The 20,867-nt window shown below is 32.6% G+C and overlaps 14 protein-coding genes and 1 pseudogene across 15 annotated transcripts, besides 3 other annotated features; 9 read left to right on the top strand and 6 right to left on the bottom strand.

Moving 5' to 3' along the window:
- Positions 1-4,592: part of a mobile genetic element that runs on past the window's edge.
- Positions 443-1,114, bottom strand: TVAGG3_0534110 (uncharacterized protein; the record flags this gene model as incomplete). Its single annotated transcript, XM_051237709.1, has 1 exon — positions 443-1,114. The coding sequence occupies one exon, from the start codon at positions 1,112-1,114 to the stop codon at positions 443-445; it is 672 nt and encodes a 223-aa protein (XP_051095533.1).
- Positions 1,154-1,687, bottom strand: TVAGG3_0534100 (uncharacterized protein; the record flags this gene model as incomplete). The annotated part of the gene is made up of 1 exon (XM_051237708.1): positions 1,154-1,687. The coding sequence occupies one exon, from the start codon at positions 1,685-1,687 to the stop codon at positions 1,154-1,156; it is 534 nt and encodes a 177-aa protein (XP_051095532.1).
- Positions 1,845-3,553: a mobile genetic element.
- Positions 3,544-3,777, bottom strand: TVAGG3_0534080 (uncharacterized protein; the record flags this gene model as incomplete). The annotated part of the gene is made up of 1 exon (XM_051237707.1): positions 3,544-3,777. One exon carries the CDS (start codon positions 3,775-3,777, stop codon positions 3,544-3,546), a length of 234 nt encoding a protein of 77 aa, XP_051095531.1.
- Positions 4,593-6,448: 1,856 nt separating the features above from the next.
- Positions 6,449-6,664, top strand: TVAGG3_0534060 (uncharacterized protein; the record flags this gene model as incomplete). The annotated part of the gene is made up of 1 exon (XM_051237706.1): positions 6,449-6,664. The coding sequence occupies one exon, from the start codon at positions 6,449-6,451 to the stop codon at positions 6,662-6,664; it is 216 nt and encodes a 71-aa protein (XP_051095530.1).
- A 29-nt stretch (positions 6,665-6,693) lies between these two features.
- On the bottom strand, positions 6,694-6,930 carry TVAGG3_0534050 (N-acetylmuramoyl-l-alanine amidase family; the record flags this gene model as incomplete). Its single annotated transcript, XM_051237705.1, has 1 exon — positions 6,694-6,930. One exon carries the CDS (start codon positions 6,928-6,930, stop codon positions 6,694-6,696), a length of 237 nt encoding a protein of 78 aa, XP_051095529.1.
- Positions 6,931-7,811: 881 nt separating this feature from the next.
- Positions 7,812-8,194, top strand: TVAGG3_0534040 (protein of unknown function, DUF4106 family; the record flags this gene model as incomplete). The annotated part of the gene is made up of 1 exon (XM_051237704.1): positions 7,812-8,194. A coding segment is annotated over one exon (383 nt), but the record flags the coding sequence as incomplete, so codon positions are not given.
- A 194-nt stretch (positions 8,195-8,388) lies between these two features.
- TVAGG3_0534030 (protein of unknown function, DUF4106 family) lies at positions 8,389-10,023 on the top strand (the record flags this gene model as incomplete). Its single annotated transcript, XM_051237703.1, has 1 exon — positions 8,389-10,023. A coding segment is annotated over one exon (1,635 nt), but the record flags the coding sequence as incomplete, so codon positions are not given.
- A 588-nt stretch (positions 10,024-10,611) lies between these two features.
- Positions 10,612-11,091, top strand: TVAGG3_0534020 (protein of unknown function, DUF4106 family; the record flags this gene model as incomplete). The annotated part of the gene is made up of 1 exon (XM_051237702.1): positions 10,612-11,091. The coding sequence occupies one exon, from the start codon at positions 10,612-10,614 to the stop codon at positions 11,089-11,091; it is 480 nt and encodes a 159-aa protein (XP_051095526.1).
- A 153-nt stretch (positions 11,092-11,244) lies between these two features.
- Positions 11,245-11,972, top strand: TVAGG3_0534010 (uncharacterized protein; the record flags this gene model as incomplete). Its single annotated transcript, XM_051237701.1, has 1 exon — positions 11,245-11,972. A coding segment is annotated over one exon (728 nt), but the record flags the coding sequence as incomplete, so codon positions are not given.
- A 209-nt stretch (positions 11,973-12,181) lies between these two features.
- Positions 12,182-20,867: part of a mobile genetic element that runs on past the window's edge.
- TVAGG3_0534000 (uncharacterized protein) lies at positions 14,416-14,808 on the top strand (the record flags this gene model as incomplete). The annotated part of the gene is made up of 1 exon (XM_051237700.1): positions 14,416-14,808. The coding sequence occupies one exon, from the start codon at positions 14,416-14,418 to the stop codon at positions 14,806-14,808; it is 393 nt and encodes a 130-aa protein (XP_051095524.1).
- On the top strand, positions 14,838-15,461 carry TVAGG3_0533990 (annotated as a pseudogene). The gene has a single exon. A coding segment is annotated over exon 1 (624 nt).
- On the top strand, positions 16,109-16,525 carry TVAGG3_0533980 (protein of unknown function, DUF4108 family; the record flags this gene model as incomplete). Its single annotated transcript, XM_051237699.1, has 1 exon — positions 16,109-16,525. One exon carries the CDS (start codon positions 16,109-16,111, stop codon positions 16,523-16,525), a length of 417 nt encoding a protein of 138 aa, XP_051095523.1.
- Positions 16,542-16,994, bottom strand: TVAGG3_0533970 (uncharacterized protein; the record flags this gene model as incomplete). Its single annotated transcript, XM_051237698.1, has 1 exon — positions 16,542-16,994. One exon carries the CDS (start codon positions 16,992-16,994, stop codon positions 16,542-16,544), a length of 453 nt encoding a protein of 150 aa, XP_051095522.1.
- Positions 17,211-17,903, top strand: TVAGG3_0533960 (protein of unknown function, DUF4106 family; the record flags this gene model as incomplete). Its single annotated transcript, XM_051237697.1, has 1 exon — positions 17,211-17,903. The coding sequence occupies one exon, from the start codon at positions 17,211-17,213 to the stop codon at positions 17,901-17,903; it is 693 nt and encodes a 230-aa protein (XP_051095521.1).
- Positions 18,975-19,913, bottom strand: TVAGG3_0533950 (organellar and viral DNA polymerase type B; the record flags this gene model as incomplete). Its single annotated transcript, XM_051237696.1, has 1 exon — positions 18,975-19,913. The coding sequence occupies one exon, from the start codon at positions 19,911-19,913 to the stop codon at positions 18,975-18,977; it is 939 nt and encodes a 312-aa protein (XP_051095520.1).

Here is a 20,867-nt window from a genome sequence, read left to right as displayed (position 1 = left end):
CTAGAATAAGATTACCTCAAGAATTCATAAATTCAACGAATAAGAAATTCATTCATGTTATAAATTTTAGTGTTTTCAGAAAATATGAGTCGGTGTCATATTCATCAACAGGTTATATTTCACTTCATTCAAATTTAGTTCAATCAAACCCATATAATGACCATTTCATAAGATTTTCAGATGGTATTAAAAATGCAATTGATAGATTAAAATATGAACAGATTGACAATATCGAATTTTTGGAATTTTGGTTTAAATATCCCGATGGAAAAAAGATTGAAGTTAAAGATAAAGCTGATACTATAACAAAAACAATTACAATGACCGATCCGGATAGTGGGGAACAAAAAGAAATAAAACAAACGATAGAAACTGGTGAAAGGTCAATTATTATTGATTATGATTCAAAGGATTATTATTCGTTAATGTTAATGCTTGAATATTAAATAGCCTTAACAAAGAATTTTTCAAGTGATATTTTATATTCATCAACTATTTTATTATAAATATCATTATATGTTAAATGAAGTTCAGTTGTTGTTCCATTCTTTGATATCTTAATTGTGCTAATATCCTTTATAGGATTTATTTTTGCAACTGTTCCGCAGCATGAAACCTCATCATCTATGAAAAATTGAATCTTAACGTCTGAATCTTGAACATCACAAAGAATGGCGATAATGTGAATTAATGATTCATAAGGTAAAATAATTAAACCGGATTGGTCAATTAAATTTATTATTGAATCATAATTATTAATTATTATATCACGGTAAATTTTCATTAATTCAAAATTAATGTCTATTTTATATGGGTTCTCGATGTTTGATGAAAGAGGTGGGGGGTATGTTGGATAAGTGGGAATTTCAACGGGTTCTTTACCGGGTTCAGATAAAATGATTGGGTCTCCATTCTCATGGTTTTCTTCATTCTCCTCATTCTTCGGTAAGTCACGAGTTAATAAATTTGGTTGAGTTGCTGACCTTGTTAATTCAGGGCTAACATTAACTTTAACATTTTGAATAATTCGTGATTTATCATCATTTACGTTATAACCAACCGTAATCTCTGCTTTTGCGTTTGTGTTCTTTTGACTTGTGAAACGTCTTCTCATTTATAATCGAATAAAAAAAAGAAAAATATATTTAAAGTTTTATTTTGCTGGAACTTTTGAATCTATTATCCCCTGTATTTGTTCATGAAGTTGATTTTTAGCTGTTTCATCGAAATTAATAGACCGAATATATTCATTAATTGCATTCTTATAATCAACTGATTTCTCAAATTTTCTTTTATCTGATTCCTTAACTAAATCATAAGTTAAACCTCGTTGCTGATATAATGGTTTCTTAATTAAATCTTTGAATGCTTGAGATAAAGCACCTGATGCAATTCTTGCTACTATAATTGGTTGGAATTGTTGTTTAAGTTCATCTTTAACATTTGCGAAAACTGGATCGAATAAAGCAACTTTAAAGAATTTCTTAGCTGAAATTTCAGGTCTAATATTTGCATATTGACCATCAAACTGGTTAGAATATCGTGGTAATCCATCCGGTCCCTCTTCAATAGCATTTAATTCTTCATTGAAATAAGAATATGGATTATGACGGTATGAATTAATTGGACCATTTTCACCTTCTCCAATGTATTGTTTAACAGCTTTTCCATTTTCATCAAATTGCATAGGATAACGTTCATTATATGCTTTACGTTTAGGATAATCAGATATACTTAATTTATAACCATTTATGACTTTAATATTACCTTGACCATCAGTAACGAAAACTTCATTTATACCATCAGGTTTTCCATTTGGACCCGTAATGTCTGCTTCGTGTGCTGAGTATATAAGAATTTCCGAAAAAGTGACACTTTCAATAGGGAGTAACACTTAAAAAGTGACAATTTAAAATTCACAATAAATAAAAATAATAAATTTTTTAGTCTATTAAATTATTCTTTTCTTTAAAATCCTCTAAAAATTCTTCGAAATGTTCTAAAATATAATCTGGAGAATTATAACAAAATTCATTAATTTCTAACATATACGTATCTAACAATTCATTTGGAATTTCAAACGATCTTAAATATGTAATTGAATTTTGTATCTTCTCATTTATTTGAGAAAGTTTTTCTTCAGCATTTTCCAATAAAAATCTTAATGGATTCAAATTGGCTTCTTGATTCTGAACAAAATTTAATACTTGGTATAAACGTGATTGAACTTCTCTTTTCAATTTTGTTTTATAATCTGTCAATCGAGGCTCGCGAATTCTAATTGAAGGAATAAAACCTGTTTGAAGTAAATCGTTTTTAATACGATAAAAGTAATTGGGTGCAACTTCTTCTAAAAGATTTTTGACAAAAACATCAATTCTTTGATTTTTAACGCAGCCAAAATCGTGATATTTTATCTTTTTAAATAAAGATTCAGAAACGTTATTCACAACGGTTAATTCATTTGGTCTGGCAGCGGCTATCCACATCATAGCCAACAATTCCTTATATAAAGTTCAAAAACTTGGGTGCAATCAGTTCTGATTGCACCCAAGTTTTTGAACTTTCTCGAGGGAATGAAAGGGTAAGAGGTATACATTATGAATATATACCTCTTACCCTTCCATTCCCTCTCTGACAGCGGAAAACTTTGTCTGAATGTTAAACTATTCAGACAAAGTTTCCCGCTGTCAGCGAAAGAATTGTTCCATCTGGTGCATAGAGTGTGAATCTATGCACCAAATGGAGCAAGTCCCTCGCGAAATTGCCAAAACTTGCGTCGCATTTCAAAGATTGCGACCCAAATTTTGGCGATTTCTAGTAGAGATGGAGTATTTTGAGTCACTAACCTATATGCAGTGGCTCAAAGGGCTCCATCTCTACTTTGAAGCAAGGAAACTTTCCTCGAAATTTTGATAATTTGAAGAAAGTTTTCAAGCAATTAACAAAGGATTACTCGCTATGAGGTAAAAATTCTAGATTTTCACCTCATAGCGAGAGCTTCCCTTTCATTGCTTGAAAACTTTCCCCAGCTTCAAAATTGGGGAAAGGGCTGTAAAGTCGACTCCGATACCAGCAGGTACCAGAGTATTTAAAAGAGAAGCCCTCGTACGAGTTTCTATGAAGACCTTCTCATTCAAGAAGATCTGAATAGAAAATCGTACGAGGGCATTGGAAACTCGCGTCTGGTACATGTTGGTACCAGAGTGTTTGAGATTTGAAGACTCTGGTACTAACATGTACCAGAATTTATGATGAATTTAAGATGGACCATTATAAAATGGTAGCGGTTTGTTTCAAAAAATTTTAGATGAGATTTGCATAGATATAGATTATATGATTTATACATATGAAAAATAATATATAAAAATATAATTTTGAGATAATTATGTAAATAATATTTTAAATATTTGAATTTGAGGTATAATTTTATAGTAAAATATATTATAAAGAGTATTTATATAAATATTGTAAAATAATATAAGTAATAAAAATTGAGACCCCCTCCCTGTTTTTGATGTTTTGTCACTTTTTCGGTAATTCTTATTGTTTCACTTTAATATTACCTTGACCATCAGTAACGAAAACTTCATTTATACCATCAGGTTTTCCATTTGGACCCGTAATGTCTGCTTCGTGTGCTTCCCAATTTGGACCATGACGTTTGGCATATGCTTGAGCTTCTGGTAATGTTAAAACATTTCTCATTTGTTTAACATCTTTTTGAAGACCAGCAACAATATGAATTAATTCTTTCATTCCATCAGGAACTTTCATGGTTCTATTATATGCACCCTTTTGTTTGTCCCTTGTTTTAATGGAACTTGTAAAAGATTTGCTATTTCTGTCATGTTTAATTATAAATAAAAAATAAAAAATAATTATAAAAAGTTAATCAAATTTAACACCTCCTTTATTTAAATCAACTATTATTTTTCCATGTTCACCTAATTGCTGATATTGTGTGTAAAGTTCATTAATGCTCATTGGTAAATTCACTTGATAAAGCATAACGTTCAACTGTTGACGACTAAACCCACTGAAAATGAAAAGTGTTGATAGATTTGATTTAATGTTTGTGCTTAATGCTTTGAAATATTGAACAGCCATGAAGAATGAACACTGAATGTGTCGACATTGAGTTAATAACTGATTAAAATATGATTTCTCATTTGTTATTAGTTTTGATTTCACTGCATCATCTAGAAAAATGAGTGAATGCAAAAATTCTTTATCAAAATTTGAAATGGAAAGTGTTTCAAATAATTCATCCCGTTGTTTATCAATAATTTTATCCTCTAATCCTTGCTTCTTGATTGTATTATATAATTCTTTATACATTAAAAAGTTTTTAAATAATCTTCTGCTTCTTCTTGTGATAAATAAATAATTGGAATTTTGATTAAATGCTTTAAAGATTCAAATGTATCATCTGAAGGTGAACCTGAACGGTTGATATAAATTAACACATGTGAATAGGGGGAAGTGTTAGCAATAATGATAATTTGTTTTAATATCGTTAATGTTTTACCTTTATTTTGTTTACCAATTGCTGCAGTGATTGAATTTAAGTAACATTCAGAATATGGAATTTTCATTAATTTTTCCTTAGATAGAGCATTTCTATTATCACTCAATGCTTCATTAATCATATCATCTACGTATGTATTATATACTCCTGCTAATTCTTCATAAGGGGTGGATGAATTTAAATCCATTTAATCAAAAATAAATTTATAATTTTAAACATTTCTATTCATCAATATTTCATCATATGAACTTCTATACTGCGGTGGTGTACCTGTTGAATGATATTTCAAACCTTCATCTGGTGTCCATGTCCAATATGTAGTCCTAGTAAACCAAACCTGAGGAGGATTTGTCACCTTTGAACAGTAAGTGTCATTTTCACCCTGAATGATTGGATAAGCTTTCACTTGTACTGTAACTTGTGAGTTGAAAGTTTCTAATCCATCAAAGAATATACCCGCTCCATCACGTTGAACTGGAATAGTGCATAAGAATGAAGTTTGGTCTTTCCATGTTCTAGCTAATGGTATGCCATCATCATCATTCAGTGGTCTAGTTAATGAGTCCTCGTATTCTTCTGTGCATTCATTCACTCCATCTAAATCAGAAGCTTGAAGCATACGTGTAAAGAATATGTCACCCACTGTGGTCATCGCTTGATCGGGGAAGTTTCTGGAATCTATAGTGACCTGAAGACTCGAAGCATTGGATTTTCTAAAACTGTTCTTTGCATTGCATTCTTCGGAAATGTTAACACAACATCTGTAACGTTATGAAGAGCGTATGAGAAATCTGAGCTAATACCTTCAGGAGTGATGCAACCTCCATTTAGTGAACGAACGTCAATATGTTGAGCTGGAATCATGAATGGATCTTCCTTACTAAATAAACGTGTATTGCTTTAACTGATTCTTCAATTAAACCGTATCCTGGTGTAATGCATTTATCCTCTAAAACTTCCATCTTTGTGCATGAAATAATAACGTCATCAACTGTTGCCTCAGCAGATGTAGCGGCTAAGCTTGTAATTAATTTGGCAGGAAGTCCGATTTGTTGGAATTTGCGATCATATTTATAAACATGATTCATAATCTTTTCATAATTTTCATCAGTTATCTTTTCATAAACGTAATTTTGTAAATCAGCAACTCTTAACGGGTCAACCTGACAAAATACTAAAGTATCCCTGAAAACATAATATTTAAGAATGATATCACCAAATGATTTAGGATAATCATCGAACGCCTGAAATGCTAACAAATCATTTACCGGAATAATCATATCAAAAGTGACATCAACTTCTTCATTTGCGTTCTTGAAAACTTCTGAAGGGTCAATATATTTACCACATACTGAGTTATCATATTTTTGAACATTATTATATAACGAATGAACAAACTTTTTAACTTTCCTTTCTGATTTTGGTTTATATGTTGCAAATGCGAAAGATTCACGGGCGCAATCCATCTGAAGATAACCGGCATCACCTCTTTCGGTTTCTACTTCTAATTGTTTAAAGCTTTGATTTGATGATTTGTAACCAACGAATAAACGCATGCATTTAAAAGCGGCATCACATGTGAAAGCTTTATTTGAAACAAGAGTTGCTTTAACTTTGCGTTTAATATATGTGTCACCTAATTGGTTCACATCATGAGCCGGATTTGTAATTCTTAAATGAGTTTGTTTATCATCAAAATATGGAGCATCAGAGTCATAGCATGAACTTTCAAGTTCTCTATAATATCTTCTACCGTCATTCTTTGCGAATATTTCATTTATTTTCGAATGAATGAAACACATTTCCATTAATTGGTTTAGTGTTTGGCACTAAATAGTTAGTCGTCATTTATTAATAAATAAAAAATCAAAATTAAAAGATGAAAATGAATTTTTAATTTTAATGAAATAATCAACTATGGCTGCAGGTATATTTAAGAAACTGTGGGATAAAGTAAAAAGAGGAGCGAGTAAAGTTTGGGAAACATTGAAGAAGGGAGCAAATTGGATATTTAAGAATAAAGAAGCAATTAGTGACGTTGCTGAATCAATAACACCAAAAGCTGCCCCAATAAGAGAAATTTTAAATAAAGGAGAAAAAGTTTATCAAAGACTACAACCAATACTAAGATAAAAATAATTTTAAAATAATTTATTTTTCCACTATCTACCTCCTATTTTATTAAGTATTCCTTCAGCTATTCCACCAATTGCGTTACCTGCTTGTGCTCCCATCGCCGGATTACCTGCTTTAGTACCTAATACTCCACCTATGATAGTTCCTGCCGTTTTCGCTACTGGTGCCAAAAAGTTTGCAACAGGTTTAATAACCTTTTTATAAACCCAACCCGCAGCTTTCTTAATTCCATCCCATAATTTTTTAAAGAATCCTGCCGCCATTTCTGATTTAACATTAATTAAAAAATATATTTCATCATTTATATTCTAATTTTTATTTAATGATAAATGAAACCGATTTTAAGAATAAATGAAACAAAGGAGGATGAAATAAATGAAAGTGAAAATGTTCAACAAAAAATAAACATTGTTAAACCAATTACTGAAATAAAAATTTTTTCATCTGTTGAAGAATTTAATGACTATTATGCTAATAATAAAAAATTATTTGAAGAATTGACAACGTGTAAATTGAATAAAATGTTTAAAGTTGATGGATTCAAAATTTCAAAAATAAAGGGGGTGGTTAGTTTGAAATCTATTCCTCAATCAAGAATCACCTCATTAATGAAAATTGATGATTTAACAAAAAGAATAGAAGAGATTGAAGAAAGAATGAATCAAATAATTAATTTCATAAATTCAAATAATCATTAGTTTCTAATTTATTTTTCTCATTTATGAGGTCTTTGATTATGACTCCATTGATTCCATTCATGATTTAAACAATGTTTAATTAATCGCGGAATATCTGACATCATCTATATATATATATAGCTTCTTTTATAAATGATGAAATATATTTTAAAATTAATGTTAATTTTTTTAATGTGTTTATTACATCATTTATGGGCTGAGTGTAAATGTCTTACAATTTTGAACATTTTTTTAAATCTTGATTTATTCAAAAACGTAAAGGTCAGGTCTGTGGGGCTTCCAGGGGCTGCGCCCCTTCTAGCCCTAAGAAATTTTGCCCAAGACCCAAGAGGAGGACCGAACCCCAGCCGACCAGCCGGTGACAAAACCAAAACCGTTGTTATTTACATCATATTAATGGTGTCATATAAACATCTGTCAAAAACCACTTTTTAACTTCACTTAAAATGCCACGTAAGCTACGTAAGAATATACGTAAGAGGAAGGGAGCATTGAAACATCCAATAGTAAAACTGACACCACAACAACAGTTGCAACAACAAATGATGAATGACCCCACTATGTTGCAACAAATGTCAAGCAACCCTATGCTTTTAAACCGAGTTATTGGTGCACAGAGTGGAGGTTTAAGAGCGGCACTTTTAGCGAAAATGGCAGGCTATGGTGGAGCTGCAGACGGAACAGCTTATAACCCTCAAAGTCAAATGAATTTGAGTTCACTCAAAAATCAAATAACAGATGTCAAAAAGTCAAACATAGACATACAGAAACAAATAAGTGAAAACGAAAAGAAACTAGAATATGACAGACACACAAAGAAACTCAATGAGTTAAACGTAGAGAAAAAGAAGAAAGAAAGAACAACTGAAAGAACTAAGTACAGAGGAATATGCGAAAAAAGTGTCAGAAAAAGCAGCAGAAGTAGCAAAAATGGAACAAGATGTTATAAATTTGAAAAACCATACTACTCAATATAAAGTACTGAAAGATGAAGAAATAAAACAAAAAGCCCTGAAGACATATATGGATAGCGATGAGTATAAAAAAGAAGTTGAAGCAAATGTAAAGGCAGAAAAACTTTTACAGTTGCAAAACCAAACCGTACAGTATGAAAACTTAGCACAAGAAAGTAAAAATAACGACGCAGCCATGCAAAAGGCAATGAAAAGCGCAGAATATATAAAAGCTAATAATGACTGGTTAGATGCCCAAGCCAACGCTAAAGCAGCCCAACTTATAGGGTCAATAAGGACAAAAATACAAGCGGATGAAGACAGTTCAAATGAAGCTTTAATGAATGCTGACTTTAAGAACGCCTTCGAAGCTCTTCATAGTAAGGTGAAACAAGTGAACGACTTCTCATCTGGAAAGAAACTGAAGTCTGAAGGTTTCGACAAAGAGTTAAGAGAAGTAGCACAAAATATGACGAAAATAACAGATGCAGCAACGAGACAGGCAGTTCAAAGTGCCTATGACGCCGTTAGAGCAACTGTTGTGGAAAGTCAAGAAAAAGAGTTACAACAGACCAAAACAGACCTAGTAAATGCTTTCTTAAAAACGAAAAGTCAGGTAGGACATTATGCTGCAGATGGAACATATGTGCCAGCTGGTGGAACTTATATACCAGCTGGTGGAACTTATATACCAGCTGGTGGAACTTATATACTAGCTAGTGGAACTTATATACCACCAAACCCTCCAAGAGAAGCACCTGCACCAGGACTACCCAAAACATTTACATCGTCACATGGACACAGACACAGGCATGCACCAAAACAACAACAACAACCAACAGTTCAAAATCCAGCACCACAACCAACAGTTCAAAACACTACACAACAACCAAAACCAGCACCACAACCAACAGTTCAAAACACTACACAACAACCAACAGTTCAAAACCCTGCACAACAACAACCACAAACAGAGCAAGGACATAAAAGAAGTAGAGAACAAGGAAACCAAGAATTCTTAAAAATGCTTAAGGAAGATTATGGTTACCCAGATACTCTTGACTTTAGTGACAGATATAAAGAAGCTATTAAAAAGTTCAAGGAAGGAAATACTGACCCGAACCTATTTAGCTTTATGGTTCAGCACCAAATGGGATATAATTTCAAACCTGGAAAATACAAGCTCGCTAAGGGATATGATTTAATAGCATATCATCCAAATGACATGAATGAATTTACTCCGAGATATTTGATGTCAGAGCTAAATGATAATTCAACTCTCTTCATGAAACGCGTAAAAAATAGAGACGGAACGAAAGAAGAAAGGTTTATGAGTCCGGATGACTTAGATAGGGAACTTTTTAAAAACGGTCTCGGAATATATGAAATGCCACCAGATGAGGTACAAGAAACTCAACAGGAAGAAGTTCAGATACAACCAGACATGGAAGAAATAGTTCAGCAACAACAGCTAGAAGAGCCTGAAGGAAACGAACAAGTTCCTCCTTTGGAAACTAACTTCACAGAACTAGATGAAGATTTGGAACAGCCGAAAAATCTTGACCCTCAACAAGACTATGAGGTGAATATGGAATCTTTCCAAGAGTCTAAGAAAAATTCGGCTGACATAGTAGAAGAATATCGAAAAATGTTCGCCGACATACAAAAGACTCCAACATCAGATGAAAATATTCAGCATAGAATGGAAGTACTGAAAGAAAATGTACGCAAATACAACAATCCTTTTTACTTACGACCATATAACGTTCAATCTTTGGCTGAACTCGGTGAAAATAAAAGGTTAAATTTCAACAAAACATATAGAAATGAAACATTGTTTAAAGTTCATTCAGAACCTAGCCAATATGGAAACAAACCTACTTTTGTTTCTGCAGACTATGGAACTACAATGAGATGGGGTCATAAAGCTAATCCGGATAGGTGGTTCATAAACTTACAACCTCAATTCCAAGAAGTTGTAGACGCAATGGAAGTGAATGGTGAACCAGATATAGCTGGTATTTTCAGCGCGGCTTTAATGCCATTGAAAGATATGAAAGATGCAGATATTTTGGACCAGTATGAAATGAACATGGCTGATGGAAATATAACACCTGACGTTCTAGAACATTTATCTCAAAGAACTACACAGAACCATAGAGATGGTATATTTGGTGAAGAGTTTAGAAAGAAAGTTAGGGAGAGAGAAGGAAGAGAACCTATTGTACATGACCTTGCAAACGAAAGTTTGCAAAATGTCATAAAAACTTACTTTGCAGACAATGAACCGAGAATGGATGAATATTTAAGAAAACTCAAATGGACAGTACCAAATGAAATGTTAGTATTGAAAAACATGTTCCTTGACAAAATAAAACCAACTACAGAAATAAATGACGCAAGACTGAAACATTGGGTAAAAGCTTTCCCATTCACAAAAGATATTATTGGTAACATGGAAAGAAAACCAGAATGGCTACAAAAACATATATTTGGAAACGAGCTTATTCCATATGGACAAGCTCTGTTTGAAGAGCTTGAACCGGAAACTCAGGAAAGAGTCATGCAAACAATACGCGAAGACTCAAATACAAACTATGACAAAATCTTTCTAGGATATAGGTTACCTGAGATGGGCGACCAGAGCCCAAAGGCAAAAAGGACATGGGAAATTTACAACATACTAGGTGAACATGAGGCAAAGATGCAACAACTTGAAGCAGAGGGCAAGTTACCAAAAGCGACACCAAAGAAGAAGAGTAGAACAAAGTGAAAATAGTGAAGAAGTAACTTCATCTAGTGAAAGTAGTGGCAATGAAGGAAAAAGAAGAGTTAAAAACTCAGTCAGGAAGAAAGTAAAGCTTGGTACGAGTGGGTTCTATTATGACATATAAATCCAACTATTCTATATTTTTACCCATATGAAATGTACGCCGCTCAGAATATAACGCCAACAGTTTTGGATGCCATGAACGGAAATGTTTCCGAATGGTATAACGAATGCGACAATGCCATTAGAAGGTCAGAAATAGTTCCTGGAACTTACGAATATACAACTGCTGTTTCTTATGGAAACGTAGGTGAGTTTGGAGAAGGTTCTTCAACAACAGTAGATATTGCTTGCGACAGGTTTCATATTATTTCTATTGACAACTCATTCTTATACGTGGAACAAGACATTGAAATAAAACCTTCTGCCAAGTTGTCTGACAAGAAAGGTTGCAATGGAATTTTCTATGTCGGATACCAATATGCTCCAGAAGTTTTCATGGGATATAAGATATATTCTAACTCTGACTTAGTTCAAACAGTAACATGGGCAAACTATGAATGGTTCGCTTTGAGAAACTCAGTACAACCACAAGCTAGAGAACAAACAGACCAGTATGCAAATATTGAGAAAATAAGAAGACTTGACCCTAACGTTCCAGGAGTTTATGTTAACCTTTCTGGTTCAGATGGAAATGCTGCCACTAAAGTAAAACTGAAACTTAGAGTTCCTTTGTCATCTTTCCTCATCTTCAGGTTTTTAAGATACTTGCCAAACTGGGCAGGAAAAATTTCTATCGAACTTACTCCAAGCAAAAATAACTTAGTCATTGCACCAACACAAGACCCATTCACTATTACAGACGTAAAGGGAACAAATAAAACATCATTCGCCGAATTTTGCAAAGACAAAGTTGACTTAGACTTTGGTTTCTCAAACTTCAACAATGAAGTAAACTATTATTTCAATGCTGCTGGAGATGCTTGGGACCCAGTTAAGTTCACATGCGAAAAATTTGAATGCAAGAGAATAGAAAGCAGACTTGCAGTCTATATGTTGGACCCAGATATTTCAAATGCTTTAGCTGCCAAAATATATTGCAGTTCCACTTATGTTCCCTATACACCAAATATCTGTCAAAGACTTTGCAGGTGAAGTTGGAAACCAAAGTGCTGACCCAGGTGCAAGAACAGATATTGCTTTAACAACTGCAATGAAACATGCAGATACTATGTTTGTACTGTTCAGACGAACTATAAATGACTATTCTTGTTTCTACAACCCTGGTATTAAATATCATATAAACATAGATGGCAAATATTATCCAAGAGAAGAATATTCTACAGTTGAGGATATGAGGTCATACAACTTGACATTAGATGCTATGAACTTTAACAACAACTTCACAACAACCATTAACCCTGAAATGCAAAGTTCTATTATGCCATATGTGAAAGTATGGACTCATACAGGAGGTCAAAAAGCTCAATATACAAATGGAGACCGTTCAAACTTTTGGCTTGGCATTCCATTTGCTGACTCAGAAGACTTTATGGGTGGTATTTCAACTGTTGGTACTGTACAAATACAATATACTGGTGACAGAGACGGTCCAGATGAATTGAAAGCAAAGAAGTTTACAAAACCAATAGCACTTTTCACGGAAGATGCTCTTTTGAAGATTCGTTCGATGAAACCTGCTGGAGCTCCTCAGATTGCATAACGACAGCTTCCATCGAGCAGATTTTGGCAGCAGGTCAGTAAGTTGTTCTTGAACTGACTTCTCTCCGTCAAATATTGACAGTACGCCAGTTTTGACATAATATTGTATTATAAACTTTCCTTTAGTAATATCTGTAAGTTTTGAAGTTATATTTTTGTCTGCTTCAAGAACTTTCACCATCTCGGTTATACAACTTTCTTTGCTTTATGAAAATATTTAGGTTCAGCAAAGACTGCTATTCTATAACATTTTCCATTGTTTGTGTAAAGAACTATTCTGTCAATGTATTTGTATTGTTTGTGAGTATAAACTTTGTTTTGCTTCAATTCGAAGAGATATCCGAATACGTCCATCTTTTTATTCTAAGTAAAATGTCATTTCCGAAAAATAGAAGCGTAAGTGTTTCAAAAGGTTTAATGGCGGTGGCAGATGTGAAGTTAAATTCACCAACTCAAACAAACAGTCAAAGTGTTATTGTCAATGTCAAAGACAGAGATGTTGAAGTGGGGAAACCATACGAAGACGAAGATGGTATAACAATTGTTCCTGTAAAAGAACAACCAACATATCTTGAAGTTAGCAGAGACTTAAGTTCTGTTGCAGATATTCGAAATGACTACCAACAACTGAAAGACAAACTTCAAACTCAGGAGAAGATTTGTCAAGCTTTAAGTATAATGTTAAACTTGGTCGAACACAACCCTGTAAAAGTGAACTCATATGTCATTGCACCTCATGAAGTTTTGAAAGAACTATTGAAACTTTTGACAGAGGCAGACGATATAAACATCAAAGAAATAGAACCCGACATTAGTTGCTGTGGTGTTTCATATAATGCCATTGACAAGATATACGTTATGAAAGGAGGTGAAACGTTGAACTTAAAATATAGTTTCCCAGACGTTATAAAAATATTTGACGACCACAACATTTCATTAAAGTTTATTTGCTAAGTAAAAATGTCAAAACTTCTTGAAAGATGTTTGAAGAAAAATAATATAGACTTTATTTCATGTAAAGGACTTTACACACTTTTGAACGATATGAAAGACCCTGTTTTGTTTGTTCGTGTAGACAAAGGAAAGTTCTATGTCTTTACAAAATATTTGAACTTCTTAGACAGAGAACTTCAAGAAACGCCATGTGAAAGTTTAGATGAAGTTCTTCTCCACTTTCAGAAAAACTTTTAAATATATATAAATGGCAGAAGACATAATGGTTTATACTATTACGACTAAAAACCCTGAGTCATATAATTCTATAACAACAAACTTACAAAGTCCTCAAGGACGATATTGTAAACTAACCTTAAACACAATGACGACTAAAGCCTGTTTTGCTCTTTTGACACCAGAAGACTTTGTTTTGTGAATGGTAAAAAATACTCCTTTGAAGATACTTACTCAGATATACCACCAACAGGTTTTGTTGACTTATTTAATACTTTAAGTACAGGTGTAACATGTGCTGCAACTAGAGCAGGTTTCATTATGTTTGGATGTCCGACTGAGTTTACTATAAACGATATGAGCTATAATACAAAACTTATTTCTGGTTTTTACTACCAACAGTTTCCTATAACAGGAAAAGGTGTCATACAAGGAATGTCTATTCCATTGACATTAAGCACACCAATCTTATATATTGTTTCAAACTTAGGTTCAAAGTGTTATTCGAATGTCGACAGAAACTATTATGACCAAAAGATACTTATGCGTATAAACAATACTTTCTCTGCTGGTTTGCCTATTGTTCATTCGAATGCAGAATTTTCAACCTTAGTGAACTCAAACACTTTGGCAAGTATAACGTTGACATTAGTTGACGCAAACTTTGTTCCTGTAAAACTTTTATGTCCTATGTATTTGTCAATGACGGCAGAAAGTTTCGAATTGGAAGATGCAACTGGTGAAAGTATTGTATTACAAGAACAACTTCAACAACAAATAGCTCAAGAACAACAAATGCAACAAATGGAACAACAAAGTCAAGAATAAAAAAAATATTTTTTTTTATTTTTATAAAAATGTACAGAATAGATGTTTCAGATTTTTATGACTTCCAAGCATTCAGAAATATGTGTCCATTTAGAGACTATAACAAAGCAGTCGAGAATTTGAAACGTTTAGTCATTTATGTCGACTCTTCCCCAGAATGTTATGTTATGAAAGAATGGGATGTAGTCTTTAACAAACCTAAAGCGACAATAGTTTCAGAACAAGAATGTAGACAGAAACTTAAGAAAATAAAAGTCGTACAAGTTGGCATGAAGATGTTAGATGCTTGGGATATCTTATTGTCAAAGTTAGAAGATTTTTCAGTTCGAGGTATAAAGTTCTATACACCTTCTCCAAACTTCTATTCTATCTTCACTGGATATAAATATGAACAAGTAGAATGGAAAGAAAATATTATAGAAGCTTGGTTAGACCATGTCAAAGAAATTATATGCAATGGAAACGAAAAGGTTTATGAGTATATCTTATGTTGGTTTGCAAACATCTTACAACATCCAAGTGCTAAAAATGAAACTGCTCTCATTATAATTGGAAAACAAGGAACTGGTAAGAATACTTTCTTTACAGATATTTGTGCAAACTGTTAGAAGGTTATTCGAACCCTAATATGACAAACTTAGAAAACATCTGCGGTAAATTTAACTCTTCTATTGAGAATATGAAACTTATAGTTTGCAATGAACTTCAAAGTATAGATACAACAAAAGTTTTGAACTCAGATGCTTTGAAGAGTCTTATAACAGACAAAGTTGGAGTTGTTGAAAGAAAGTATAAAGACCAAAGAGTTTGTGAAAATGTTGCAAACTTCATTATGGTTTCAAACAATGTTGTTCCGATGAAGTTAGAAAGTTCTGACAGAAGATATGTAGTTGTCAGAACGTCAGATTCTCATATGCAAGATACAGAATATTTTGACGACTTAGCAGAAACTTTGACATCTGACTTTTACAACCACTTGTTCTCATACTTTATGACATTAGATATTTCTAAGTTCAATCCAAGACAAATTCCACATACCGAAGAGAGACAAACATTGTTAGAAGCAAACAAGAGTGTATATGAACTGTTCATAGATGAAACTGACTTTGTGTCATTAGATGAAAGGTCTTTATATGATTCGTATAAACAATATTGTCAAGAATATGGTTATATGACAGCTTCTAAACGAACATTCTTGGCAAATGTCAAAAGTCTTTTAGACGTACAGAATGGTGTATATACAAAGAAAAATTTTTATGAGTAAATTTAAAAAAAAATATTTTTTTATCCGATAGAAAAGATGACAAAATTCATCTCAGTAAATAAGTACATGTCAGGACTTAAAGAAGAACTAGACCCATTCACATATTTGAATGTTTACTTCTACCATTTTGAAAAGTCTTCATTCAGCAAAGTTTGGAACATCGAACCAGTTAAGTTTGCTATTGTGACTAAAAACGGTGCGAAATTTGAAGACTTAGACATAGAAGGTTTGTTAACAGTCAAAGAAAGTTTTGACAGAAGGTTTTCAAACCTTAAAGAAGGCAAAGCATACAAACTTATACCTTATGAACCAAAGAAAGCAGACGACTATGAATATTATGAGTCTAAAGTTGTAGAAGTTCAAGGTAAATTGGGTAAAAAGATTTTAGAGTCTAAGCCAGTGTTTACTCCTAAAGAGGAAGAGAACATTGACATTGACCCAGAAATGTTCTAAAAATAAAATTTTATTTTTACATGTCAAATTTCTTTTTCTCTGGAACTGGTTCAGGTTCTTTCTTCTCTTCTTCTACTTTCTTTTCTTTCTTTTCTCTCTTCTTCTTTTCTGGTGGAGTTATGTCAAATTTCTCCGAACTATATTTATGTAAAAGTTCTTTGTCCTTTAATAGCTCATCTATTCTGTTTTCTATTTCATCTTCAAGAACAGCGCATGTGTCTTCTTTGCATTCTAAGAAGTTTTGTTGGACTTCATCTCTCCAAGAGGCGTCATCTCTGTCAACAAGTCTGTCATTGACAAATTTTAAGACTGCTCTGCTTAATGTTTTATGGTTCTTGTCATATTCCCAGAAACAGAACTTTAGAACAAATTCACCTTTCTTGTTTACACTATGTAAGATTTTATGGTCGACAGATGTTTTGCTGTCAAAAAGTTTGTCTCGAATATAGATAGCGAAATCGCTAGACATTTTCTAAAAGATAAAAATTTTAATTTTTCTAAAAATATGTTAGAAAAAAAGTTTGCTGACATTGACAAGAAATTTGAGAATGTTTTAAACAAGAACAAGAGGAAGTTAGAAAATGCTCAGATAAAGCCTATACATGACAAGTTCTTATTTGCTCAGAATGGTATAACAGGTCTAATTGCACCACCTGGGTCGGGTAAGACTTTCACTTATCTTAAAATGGCTGCACAACAACAAGAACTAGATGAGAAGAACACATTCTATGAGTTAGTTGTTATTTGTAGTACTTCGGGTCAATTTGACCAAACCGTAAATTCGTTCAAAGATATTATAAAAAAGTCTAAGTTAGTATGTATAAAAGACTCTGAGTTGTTAGATTGGATAAAGAAGTACCAAAGAAGAGTTTTGAAGTACAATGCTATAAATGAGTATATAAATTCTAAGTTTAAAGACCCAAATGAGGAAATGCAGAGAATATTAGACAAACACCACTTCAGAAACAAACAGAAAGAGATAGAATACATTTCGAAGAAATTGCAATCTTACGATTGGAAGACTTACCCTCACAGATGTCTTCTTATCTTAGATGATTTCGCTTCTCATCCTTTGTTAAAGAATAGAGAACAAGACATGTGTCGAATTCTTAAGAAGCTCAGACACTTTAACATCTCAGTTGTCATTTGTGTACAGACAGCAAAGAGTTTAAGTAAGGATGTTAAAAGAATACTTACTGACATAATACTTTTCCCTGGATTGTCCGAAGACGATTTCATGGAACTTATGAAAGAGTCCATGGCAGGTAAGTTTGACAGACATGAACTATGGGAGAAGTATAAAGTCATACAAGACCCTCATACTTCTTTCAGAATTCATATCTACGCAAACAAAGTTCAAATTGTAAAAAGTCAATAAAAATAAAGAGTTCATTTACTCTGCTTGTTTGAAGTTGTCAAAATACTCTGTTATTTTTTCTTTCAGTAGCGGTAAGTCTTCCCTCGGTTTTCCGAGGGAAGCAAGCATATGCCATTTTACTCAGAATTTTGGTCATTTTTCAGTAAAAATAATGTTTAGGTGAAGAGGTGAGATCTAACACGTTTTCTAACCTGTTTTCTCACCTCATGAATTTTCATGATTTCATCGTACATGTTTTGTCAAGACTTCTTCGTACATGTTTTGTCAAGACTTCTTCGTAAATGTTTTGTCAAGACTTCTTCGTAAATGTTTTGTCAAGACTTCTTCGTAAATGTTTTGTCAAGACTTCTTCGTAAATGTTTTGTCAAGACTTCTTCGTAAATGTTTTGTCATGACTTCTTCGTAAATGTTTTGTCAAGACTTCTTCGTAAATGTTTTGTCATGACTTCTTCGTATATGTTTTGTCAAGACTTCTTCGTAAATGTTTTGTCAAGACTTCTTCATCGTAATGAGCGTAAATCAGACAAAAATAATGTTTAGGTGAAGTGGTGAGATCTCACCTGTTTTCTCACCTGTTTTCTCACCTCATGAATTTTCATGATTTCATCGTACATGTTTTGTCATGATTTCTTCGTACATGTTTTGTCAAGACTTCTTCGTACATGTTTTGTCAAGACTTCTTCGTAAATATTTTGTCAAGACTTCTTCGTACATGTTTTGTCAAACATGAACGTATATGTTTTGTCAAGACTTCTTCATCGTAATGAGCGTAAATCAGACAAAAATAAAGTTTATGTTAGCATGTTAGATCTAACACGTTTTCTAACCACTTTTCTAACATGGTCCAAAACACACAAAACTCATGAATTCTCGTGAATTTCCTTAAGATAGAAAAAATAATGTTTATGTTAGCATGTTAGATCTAACACGTTTTCTAACCTCTTTTCTAACATGGTCTAAAACACACAAAACTCATGAATTTTCGTGAATTTCCTTAAGATAGAAAAAATAAAGTTTATGTTAACATGTTAGATCTAACACGTTTTCTCACCTCTTTTCTAACATAACTATTTACAAGCGTTTTACATGGTATATGTTGCGATGGTTCATGACTTTAAACAGTTTTGTAGCTTCTATTTCTTCTTTTAGTACATCGAATGTTTTAACAATGCCGAAGGTTTCTTTATACTTCTTCTTGACGTCAGATAGAAAGAAATCGTCAGCAGTTGGATAGTTTTTGTTCAGAAATTCTAACATGTCCATTTTATTTTCTACCGGCTTCTCTGCTTCTTTCTTTAAGTCAGCATAGTCGTTTCTCATACGTTCTATCTCTTTGACGGAGTAGTTATATTTCCTAATTGCTGCCTTACATTTTGAACATTGCGGATTCATTTTTGCGTTATACATTGAAATAAAACCAGCTAAAACAACTAAAGCGTCAATTGCTCTCTTCATCTCAAACATAGCGGGTCTTATTTGTTTGTTCCATACTTTGCCTCTTCTATCTTTATCTCTTATTTCCCAAACACATTCAGCAACTAACGAAACAAAGTTGTCGTAGGTCTTAAATTCTTCAGATTTATATATGTCAGAAACATTCTTATATACCATATCGCAATCTTTGTCCATAACTTTATGGTTGCAATGAAAACCAAGGAATTCATAATTTACCTTTCGTATGAACTTCTTTATTTCTACTGAGTCAGTTGGTTTCACTTCTATTTCATCGAATTCAGGAATAGTGAGTTTTTGTTGTTGGATTTCAGGTAGTTTAGGCAAATGGTCAATAATGTCCTGCATTTCATAAAGATATTCTTCATTTGTTTCATCTTTCGCACTACAGTCTAAATTACTTGTTAAAAGTTCTTGCTTTATCTTCTGGATTTCTGTTTCAAAAGTATATGAAGAAGGAATGAAGCTTTTCATTTCTACTAACATAGATGTTGGATTCATGACTAACGAGTTTGGTGCTGTTGTTTGAATTGTTGTTGTGCCGATTGTTGAAATCATATCTTTACATACAAAATAAAAAAAAATAAATAAAATAAAACTAACTTTATTTTTTCTATCTTAAGGAAATTCATGAAAATTCACGAGGGTAGAAATGAGGTTAGAAAACAGGTTAGAAAACGTGTTAGAAAACGTGTTAGATCTAACCATCTACCCTAAATTATATTTTTGGGTCCTTTACGCTCATTACGAAGAAGTCATGACAAAACATTTACGAAGAAGTCTTGACAAAACATTTACGAAGAAGTCATGACAAAACATTTACGAAGAAGTCTTGACAAAACATTTACGAAGAAGTCATGACAAAACATTTACGAAGAAGTCTTGACAAAACATTTACGAAGAAGTCATGAAAATTCAAGAGGTTAGAAAACGTGTTAGAAAACGTGTTAGAAAACAGGTGAGATCTAACATTCTAACATAAATTATATTTTTGGTGTAAATTTCATGATTTTCGAGAGTTTTAGACCATGTTAGAAAACGTGTTAGAAAACAGGTGAGATCTAACATTCTAACATAAATTATATTTTTGGTGTAAATTTCATGATTTTCGAGAGTTTTAGACCATGTTAGAAAACGTGTTAGAAAACAGGTGAGATCTAACCATCTACCCGACATTCTCGTCAAATACAAAAAAATGAAAAAAATGACACTTTTTCATTATATAACTGTTATTTTTTGACCAAGTGAAGGTTAACACTTCGTCAAAAAAATCCCTGAAATCATATCTTTTATACAAAAAAATGAAAAAAATGACACTTTTTCATTAGATAACTGTTATTTTTTGACGAAGTGAAGGTTAACACTTCGTCAAAAAAATCCCTGAAATCATATCTTTTATACAAAAAAATGAAGAATAAATAAAATAAAACTAACTTTATTTTTTCTATCTTAAGGAAATTCATGATTTTCGAGAGTTTTAGACCATGTTAGAAAACGTGTTAGAAAACGTGT

This window comes from Trichomonas vaginalis, chromosome II (assembly GCF_026262505.1).
Source record: "Trichomonas vaginalis G3 chromosome II, whole genome shotgun sequence".
NCBI classification, from domain to species: domain Eukaryota; phylum Parabasalia; order Trichomonadida; family Trichomonadidae; genus Trichomonas; species Trichomonas vaginalis.
Note: the sequence above shows the minus strand (reverse complement) of the source record. Positions and strands in the feature narration are given on the sequence as shown.